Here is a 9,446-nt window from a genome sequence, read left to right on the forward strand (position 1 = left end):
AATAAATAAACTAGAAAATTTCGGAAGAAATTTAGACGGGGCCTGCCTCTTGGTGCGTGCTTCTGGGACCACAACGTTTCTCAGGCCGTTGGGTTTAGCTCCCATCAGGTTTGAGGGCAGAACTATGAAGAGCTTAAAAGAACTGTAAATTTGTGTGTTAGTTCAATTAAAGTCACCAAAAACTGTTTTCCATTTACCTGAAACAGGATTCAGGTTTCAATACATGAGGTTAAAACATGGCTTCAGACTTGAACCTGTCATAATAATGCATTTCAAAAACAGCTGGGAACAATGGTTTAGCAGCAATATTAATGTTCAACCAAATTCAGCATTCTACATTTACATGACTAAATGTTTTTATTAAATATTGTAGTTAAATTTTATTCTGTAGCCAAGAGTATGATTCATGTTGATGAGGAAATAAAAACTTTCTGAATCAGGATGCGTTTGTACCATGAGTTTTAATGGTAATTTACACAAGTAAATCCACTTCTTGATACTTCAGATAATTCAATTCAATTCAGTTTTATTTATATAGCACCAATTCACAACACATGTTGTCTCAAGGCACTTCACAACGGTCAGGTTCATACATTCCAATTAATCCTAACAATTGAAATGAATGAAGTCCTTAGCGATGACAAACATTACAATTAGTTTCCTTCAGAATGGATTTGAACAATAACATTTGGTCTGACAAAGCAATACATGTAATTAGTTCAGCTCAGTGATCTCCTGCTATAATTTCTTTTGAAGCTCTTTGACTTGAGACACTTTAGTTTCCTGTTGGGATGTGATCTGCTGCTTCACATCAGAGCCTTCATGGTGAGAAGTGGAGGAAAGTTGAAAATAGCCACCTGTAAAATTCAATTGAAATAAATAAAACATTAATATACATGGTAAATTTTTTGATTTATTTGATAATTAACAAATGCAGTGGAAATTAAGCTTACATAAGTCCAGAGGTTGCAGACTGTGTGCCGCAAATGCTTGATGTTTGCTCCCGCCTCGTTGACGCTCCAGCTGTTGGTCAAGTTGTTGATGGCGATGACCCGTCCCACGGCATGTTGAAAGAAACACAGACATCAAGATAAAACTTTCAAGCCTTAAGAAAAATCATCATCATTTAAAATCATGAACATGCAGATTTCTAACTACGTAGGTGACCCAGGAGGGGTCTATGTTGCAACTGCAGTAAGTTTTGAGAAAAATGTACAATCACAACTTCATTGTGTTGTTGCAAATTACCCTGAACATGTCGTGGACATACCTGGTCATGGGGCACGGAGTCCAGAAACCTTGACATAAAGAGACACAAATTACTTCAATGAGAAAAGCACAGAAAATAACTTATCCTAAGCTCAGTTAATGAAAAGCAAAATGAAAGCCATATATTTTTCTCCGTAGACTGCTTGGAAGATCAAGGCTGCCAGGTGGGTTGGGGTGTCCTGCGCTAAAAGCATGGATACATGAATAATTACAATCATGAGATTCATGTTATATTTGAAATTTTACCAACAGCTATTATAATTGCAACATACAAAATACTTTTTAGGTTCATAGTGTATCATCAGCTAGATTTTGGATACCTTGGTGACGTATGATGGGCCGCTCTGCAAATCGACCAGGTCCAGCTTCCTCCATCTCTTCTTGGAACCCTCATGAGTCATGCCGTGCGTTGCATGCTCTCAAGCCTGCAAAAACTTACTAAAACTGGGCAAAAAACGGTTCTTTCCACTCAAAGCAAATTAACATAATGGCCAAGCAAACAGAGCGGAGTGGAGAATGTCCATAGTGTGGAAAAAACTGCTCCATCAGACTGGAGCATTGGCTCATGATCAGAAAGAAAACCAAAAAAGGAAAATAAAAAGAATACTAGAGAGCTCTAGCAGGTTCTCTAGGGGAGTTAAATAAAATGTTTCAAAAATGCACTGGTCTCCAAATTAGTTCAGTGGTCGTCTGAAGTAGCTGTATTCAAGAGTAATAAGCTTCACAGCCGTTACTGGACCTGTACAGGCCGTCAGCCGACACCGCTATTCTTATTACCTGTTAAATACATTCACTTTCTTACAATATCCCAGGGGTATCCTAGGTGACCACTCGGTGCCTCAAATGGAGTACTGTGGTCATCTCAAGTTGAAGTATTCATGAGCAATAAGCTTCACAGCCGTTACTGGACCTGTACAGGCCGTCAGCCGACACCGCTATTCTTATTAGCTGTTAAATACATTCACTTTCTTACAATATCCCAGGGGTATCCTAGGTGACCACTCGGTGCCTCAAATGGAGTACTGTGGTCATCTCAAGTTGAAGTATTCATGAGCAATAAGCTTCACAGCCGTTACTGGACCTGTACAGGCCGTCAGCCGACACCGTTATTCTTATTACCCTTTAAATACATCAACTGGATTTCCAGTATCCAAGCGAATCATTGAGGACATTTGATTCTGATTATTTGTTCTCACTTTGGTGTTTTTACCTAAGATGGAGTACCATTAAAATGACAGGACTATTGTCCTAGTGTAATTTGTTTCCCAGCCCTCCTCTCAAGTCATGGTGAAGATGCAGCTGAAAATGAAGCCAAAATGCAATATACAGGGTTGTGGTAACTGTAATAAGTCTGCAACACACCTGACTGAACACAATATTCTGGCTGAGAAATGTAAATGTGGTCAATGAGAGTCTGCCTTTCCGTTGTTGGATCCGAGATGAGTTGAGTAAATCCTTTGCTTCCAAACAACTCCTTGATTGCTTTTTTCCCCGGAGAGAGGAGGTCCTCGTTGAAGTCTCCCAATACCACAACTGGCTGAATATCCATTGAATTCAGGCCATCCAAAAGATTTTCCATGTTTGTCAAAAACGTAGCTAGATCATAACTTGGTGGCCTGTAAACCGTGGCAATGAGGGCTGTGATCGGCGCATCCACTTTCACAACGTTGTATTCGAGATCGGTAACATTGTGAAAGTATCTCCGCTCCTGGGGTTGTAGAAGACTCCTGCAGTAAGTGGCGACTCCTCCCCCCTCTTTGGTAGACATGTCCACTCGGTTGGAATAAGAAACATGTCTGTTGCGTGAAAAGAAACAATAACCCTCCATTTGGCAACAAGCTGGAGCAGAAGATCCAAATAAATGAGTCTCGGTAAGGCATAAAATATCTGCCAATCTGAGTTCATGATGGTGTTTCATGTCCTCAGAATGAGAGATGAGACCTTCGACGTTGTGATGAATAATTCTTAAAGTTGCACTTTGATGACGTGATTGAAAATTCAAGAGCGGTCTGGCGTTTGAGAACGATGCTGTTCTCATAGAATCCATAGCTGCTCTGATATTTTCATCGGCGTAGATCTTATTCTCGTCCAAATCAATGATTTTAAGTCCTTCCAGAGAAGTTGTGCGACTGAGGGCGACGTATGCCATTCCGTGTTCAAAAACTCTCTTCAAAGAAACAACTGCAGACTTCATGGTCATCCCTTGTACTTTGTGTGCTGTACATCCAAACGCCAACTTGATTGGAAACTGATGTCGAACAACTCCTTTTATGCTGGTTTGTTCCTCAAATCTCTCGATGTAAACAAAGTTGTCTGGTTTCCCTTTGATTTTTTTGGTGTGGCCAGCTGTGGGACTATCCAGTTTCAGTCCTATTAATTTCACGGTTCTGTTTCCATCTTTAGTCCTGGTGATGATATCTGCAATAGTGCCAAAGGTTCCATTGACAAGACCATCCTCTACGTTCAGGTTTCTTATGATCATGACTCTGATTCCCAATCCGACTTGTAGATTGTCAGGCAAATCTCGTTTCTTGGCTTTGACTCGGCTACCTAGATTTGTCATGTTTCCTGTTTTTGTATCCCTCTTGTAGTCCTCTGCCTGAACATCAACTATTACTGTTGATAAAGAAGCCACAACTGCTGCATTGTGAGCGTCCACCTCTTTGTTGGTCGCAAAAACATGCAGCACGTCCATTGGACACTCTTTGGGGTCGGTAATAGTTTGCGTTAAGAGAGATCTGTCGCCGTCGCTGAGTAAATCTGCTTTCCCTTTAACTCTAATCCGGTTCAGGAGCTCCGCAAATGCTCTGTCGTCTTTCTGTCGCATGATTTCCGTCAGACTGACCATGTGGAAATTTTCGTTCCAGATATCAAGGACGCCGGCCTCAGTGACACAAAGAGGTTTTGCTCCTCCCACTGGTGGCAGCTGGTAGAAATCTCCCACAGCCAAAACAGAAATCCCTCCAAATGGTCTTGTGTTTCCCTTGATTTGTTGAAATCTCCAGTGGACATATGAAAACAAGTCTTTGGAGATCATGGAGATTTCATCAATGATTAAGATTTCTACATTGGAAAGAACGGCTCTCACTTCATCCAGTGTATTTCCAAGTCCTTTGTATGGTGGCTTTAAGCTTTTGGGTAGCTTCAAAACTGAATGTAAAGTCTTGCCTGAGATGTTGTAAGCTGCAGTTCCAGTAAAAGCTGTGAGGAGTACCGTGGGCTGAGACATGTCACCAATATCGTGAAATCTGGGAAGCTGGCGCAAGAGCTTGGTTGCTTCCTGGTAAACACATTTGATAACATGAGACTTGCCACAGCCCGCCCCTCCAGTCAAAAAATAAAAGAACGGGTCTGGATTTTGACCCCAGACACGTTGCAGACACCAATGGCGAATGGCGTAAAACATGGACGCTTGAGTCTCATTTAAACTACGGTACATTTGTCTAATAAAATCAGGGCTCAATTTGGGTATTTCGATTGCTGGCATGGCTCCACTGTTGACATCAACTTGGTATTCTGGGACAGGGTCTTGTTCTTCATTTTCATCGATTGAGGGTCGCTCCGCTACGCATTCCAAACGGTCCAATTCAACTTCAGGAGCAAAAGTGTTCCAAGCATTGCGAACCGGTCCTTGCTTTGTCAGTTCTTCCATTATCTTGTCGATTTTCTTTCCTTCACCTTCGTATCTTTTGCGGTTCCACTCAACGTACTGTTTAACTTGCCAGCTACCACAGAGTCCATTGTCGTAAAAGGCTTTGTAAGTTGTGTGTTCCTCATTTTCAGGTCCTCATCTCTTCTGTGTGGAAAGTACAACTTCAGAAGCCGTCTGTAAAACTTTTCTGGTGTTTTCTTCTCTGAGAAACGGGTAAATCTGATAACTGCTGGTTTGCCCATTGTTCTCTTCTGGATGTATCCGGCATCATTTAGGAGGGGGATTGCATTTGGTCCTTCAATTTGTTTTCCATAAAGGACCCTGTATTCCGACACAAATTCCGCCAGGCACATGTGTTGAAATTCCAACGTTTCAGGTCTGTTGAGATATTTTTCAGGCAATCCTGTCATCCAAACATTCTCTTCATCTGGGGCCATGTTCATCAGTTTGCTCATGGGAAGGCTCATTTTCACACAGTCTTCATCAGTTTGGATAAAAATGACACTGCGTGATGACTTTTTAAGGGGTAGACTACATGTACGGGCTACTGACTCTTGAGCGCTAACTTCTCTCTGTTTTGAATAGGCCTGCATGATCTTTTTCATCTCGTCCCGTTGGTTGATATCGGACTTCTTTAGATCCTCGACAATGGATTTGAGGAACTGCGCCATTTCATGCTCTGGCTTGGCTATGTAGGACATCATGTACTCAATACAGCTGTACTCATCGATCACATACTGAATGTCCATGTTAGCATTCCAAGCACGCAGGAGATCCGGGTTGTATCCATTCACCCAGCTGTCTTTGGGATCACGCTTCATCATCACTACCATTCCAGAAGTCAGAGCATCCACATAGTGGTTGTATTCTTCTTTGGTCATCTTACAAGCCTGGAGTAATTCTGACAAATCCTTGAAAGAAGATTTTTGATCCATCAGCAAATCCCTTATTGATTTCAGCTTCCTCTTTGCTTCTCTTTGTTGGTTTGAGATGATTATTGGCTTTGATTTTCTGGACTTCTTCTGGCCATCCTTTTGTCTGGATTGCTTAGCTTTTTCATCACAATCATTTTCAAAGTCGAATAAGAGAGGGACTGTGATTCTGGTGCGGTCCATGGGTAGTTTGGGAAATCCAAATCTGCATTGCACATTTCCTTTCTTGCATGATTTGGAATGCTTTTTGCTGTGCATTTGAACCTCCGTTACAATTTTGTGGAGCTCAGGGTCTGTGGTTTCATCGGGCAATTGACAGGATATGTAACGGTCGATGAAATTGATGACTTGGTCACAACATGAGGGATCCTCCATCTCAGGTGCATCCTTAATCCATATCACAGAATGTATATGCGGGGAACCCCTTGCTTGAAATTCCACACGATAAAAGTAATCCTCAACTGGTCCGATGGGCTGCGCAGGGGACAAAATGAGATCTGTGAAGAGAGCATCCACCCTCTTGGAGAACATTCTCATCACAGTAACAGGGTTGCTCCTAAGAATGTCACACTTGGTGTTCCAGTCGAGCTCTGAAAAGTTGACTTGCTCTCCGTGTTGAGCTTTGATGGCCTCAATGACTTCCGGCCATCTCATTTCAGCAGCAGAGAAGGTACAAAAGAAGGTTGGCTTTCCCAGCTGCCTCACCATGGCGTGCAAATCGCGCAAACCTTTCTCCCAATAAGCTGGAGTTCCTCTTAGGGGTTGCATAAAACGAGTGGCCTCTTTATTTTGGATTAGTTTTTCTAACTCTTCTTTGTCTTGTAGCATCTTGCTGGAAATGTTTTGTCCTTCTTTGCTCCTGGCTTTGCCTTTTCTTGACTGAATTGACATGCTGTTGTTGGCCATATGAGTCTCAGTAACAAACTGAGCAAAGAAAAGATAACTCTGGTCTTTGGCAAATCGAGTGTCTACAGAGAAAAGCCTGACATTGAAATACATACTTGGTGACAGTATAACTCGTCTGGCTTCGTCTAACGTGTTTTGGCCAGTGGGGAACTGCACAGGAAAAGCCTTGGCTTCCAGCCTTGGAACAGTAAAGAAGCCAACGGGTTTGTTTCCTTGGGCGGGAGCGACACTAAAAATTCCATCTCCATAGGAGAGCACTTCCTGTGCTATGTCAGGTGGCTGCATACAAGTGTCCAAAATCAGACCCGGTCGAAGAGCCTGATGTTCTTCCCCTATGTGGTCAGGTTGGTCTGTGACTGCATCCTCTGCTTGGGTTTCTGATTCCTCAACAGGTTGGTCCTCCTGGAAATCCTCAAATGTTGCACTTTCATTTATATTTACATCCTTGTAATCCGGGTGGGTCTCTTTAAGCTTTCTCAGTGCAGCCAAAACATTTTCCATGTTTACTGTGTAAAAGTATTGGTATCCTTTGTATTTAATTTTCCTCTTCAGCTTAACCTGTAAAAGCTGTGCTTCTGTGCTGGGCCTGGGAAGACAGTTCACGATTGTTTCCATTTCTGAAGGTACACAAACAACAGCTCCATGAATTGCTCTCTGCTGTCCTTTGGGCAATGAAACAATCTTGGCAAAAGGCAGTATTTTTGCAATCAATTGCCTCTCAAGTACATTCAATAGGGAAAGCTCTGTGGGAATAGGTGCCAGGTCCAGGTGATTGGCAGCAGCGATTGATGGCATCTTTCCTCTGTTTACGTAGCTGTCACATGTGTAGCAGATCCACTCCTGAGTCCTCTCTTTGGGTACAGAACACGGGGCGGAGCATGCAGAGTCACACATGTGAACATACGTACCTGTCAGGCATTCGGCCTCCACACGAATGTTCTTGGTATATTTGGCTCTGTTACAATGCTTGACTTGACTCGGGAAAAGAGCTCTGTGACAAACCGTGCAGACATGTGTGGGTCCAAGTTGAATTTTCTGTTGAAATTTCAGAATTGCAGCTTTCATTTCGTTGCTGATCAGAGGCTGTGGAGTTCCTTGGAGAAAGCCTAAAGTCCTTCTGTATTTTCGCCTGATTCTCATTGCACACTGCAGCATTGTATTTTGAGGAAGTGTCTTCTTTGATAGGCTTAGTCTCTTGTTGACAGCACATTTTTTAATATGTTGCACCCGGAACTGTAACTTGCTGTACATTTTCTTCATATACATCCTCATAAGTCTTTTCTGTCTGGCTGTGAAGTTGGGATCGTTGCTGTACCTTTCCTTTATATAGTTCTTCATAAATGTTTTTTGTCTGGCTGTGAAGTTGGGTTCGTTGCTGTACCTTTCCTTTATATAGTTCTTCATAAATGTTTTTTGTCTGGCTGTGAAGTTGGGTTCGTTGCTGTACCTTTCCTTTATATAGTTCTTCATAAATGTTTTTTGTCTGGCTGTGAAGTTGGGTTCGTTGCTGTATCTTTCCTTCATATACTTCTTCATAAATGCTTTCTGTCTGGCTTTGTAGTTGGGATCGTTGCTGTATCTTTTCTTCACATATTCCATTAGTCTCCTTCGGTAAGCAACATCACGCTTGTATCTAGCAGTTAACTGGATCTTCCTCTCTGCATGTTGAAGAAGATATGCTTGTTTCATTGCCCGTAGTTTTTTTACCTTATATGTAGGCGATGTATCATATTTTTCTTTCTCAGATGTTCTTTGTTTCATTTTTTTAACTACATCCTGTCCCAGCTGTGCTTTGACCCTGTCTCTTACTTTTATTCTCCTGGCTTTTGGCAATTTGGACACATCTGGCATCGTTGGGACAGTTTCCTCTAATATGTGGCCAACTTCAACAAGCCAAGCTGGCATTTCCTCTTCATCCTCTTCATCAGAAGCGCTCTCTGATTTCTTAGCACCTGGGCTTGCTTGTGTGGATCCAGGTGAAATATTCAGATTGCTCAAGGCCGGAGGAGGGGCATCACCAATGTCGTCGCTGACAAACGATACTGGTACAAACTCATACGTGGCATTGGGGCCACGGTTCTGAAAGAGTTTGTGCAGATGTTCAACCATGAGCGTTAGGTTGCTAAAGGTCATGACCACTGCAGTTCCGTTAGGATGGGGCAGGCCTGCTGAGTTTCTTGAGTGAGAATCAAAAACTCCAAACCTACCGTCTCTGTCCCGGAAAACTGCAATGCACTCTGGAGTCACCAAAAGAAAAGCATGGGTGACATTTTCAGACAGGCACTCTAGTTGTGAGGCAAGAGGAAATCCCATTGGCCGTGACCTTTGAGGGCTATCATTCTGACACAAAACACGACCAACTCTGACACCCGTTGTGTGTACAGAGTAGATGTTACCGTCTGTCAGTACTTGTTGGGGCATCTCTTCAACTGTCAAGTGATTATCAACAAATCTACCGTCCAACATGAGCTGCTGTTTAATGCCAACATAAAGTGCATCTCCTTGCTCAAGTACTCTGTCAAGTAAGACTGTGTCAAACTGCAACCCCTCACTGTGGTACGCTAAAAATGTCAGAGCCATACAGGTGCACTGGTGATTACGGGAAAATGTACCGTATCTGTAGTCAGCCTGGCAATGTGTGGCCCTCACAGTCTGGACAGGCGGACCGCTGGCACAGGGTTCCAACG

At 42.7% G+C, this 9,446-nt stretch overlaps 1 protein-coding gene and 1 long non-coding RNA gene across 2 annotated transcripts; both read right to left on the bottom strand.

Annotated features, from left to right (window-relative positions):
* Window positions 1-442: 442 nt before the first annotated feature.
* Window positions 443-1,242, bottom strand: LOC124865231. Its single transcript, XR_007037514.1, has 2 exons — window positions 954-1,242; window positions 443-857 (listed from the first exon to the last, which is right to left on the bottom strand). It is a non-coding gene; the product is annotated as an uncharacterized LOC124865231 (long non-coding RNA).
* A 3,453-nt stretch (window positions 1,243-4,695) lies between these two features.
* LOC124865230 lies at window positions 4,696-9,439 on the bottom strand. Its single transcript, XM_047360187.1, has 2 exons — window positions 5,306-9,439; window positions 4,696-4,849 (listed from the first exon to the last, which is right to left on the bottom strand). Exons 1-2 carry the CDS (start codon window positions 9,337-9,339, stop codon window positions 4,834-4,836), a joined length of 4,050 nt encoding a protein of 1,349 aa, XP_047216143.1. The 5' UTR covers window positions 9,340-9,439; the 3' UTR covers window positions 4,696-4,833.
* Window positions 9,440-9,446: the final 7 nt, after the last annotated feature.

Source organism: Girardinichthys multiradiatus, unplaced genomic scaffold (genome assembly GCF_021462225.1).
Source record: "Girardinichthys multiradiatus isolate DD_20200921_A unplaced genomic scaffold, DD_fGirMul_XY1 scaffold_49, whole genome shotgun sequence".
Lineage (NCBI taxonomy): Eukaryota > Metazoa > Chordata > Actinopteri > Cyprinodontiformes > Goodeidae > Girardinichthys > Girardinichthys multiradiatus.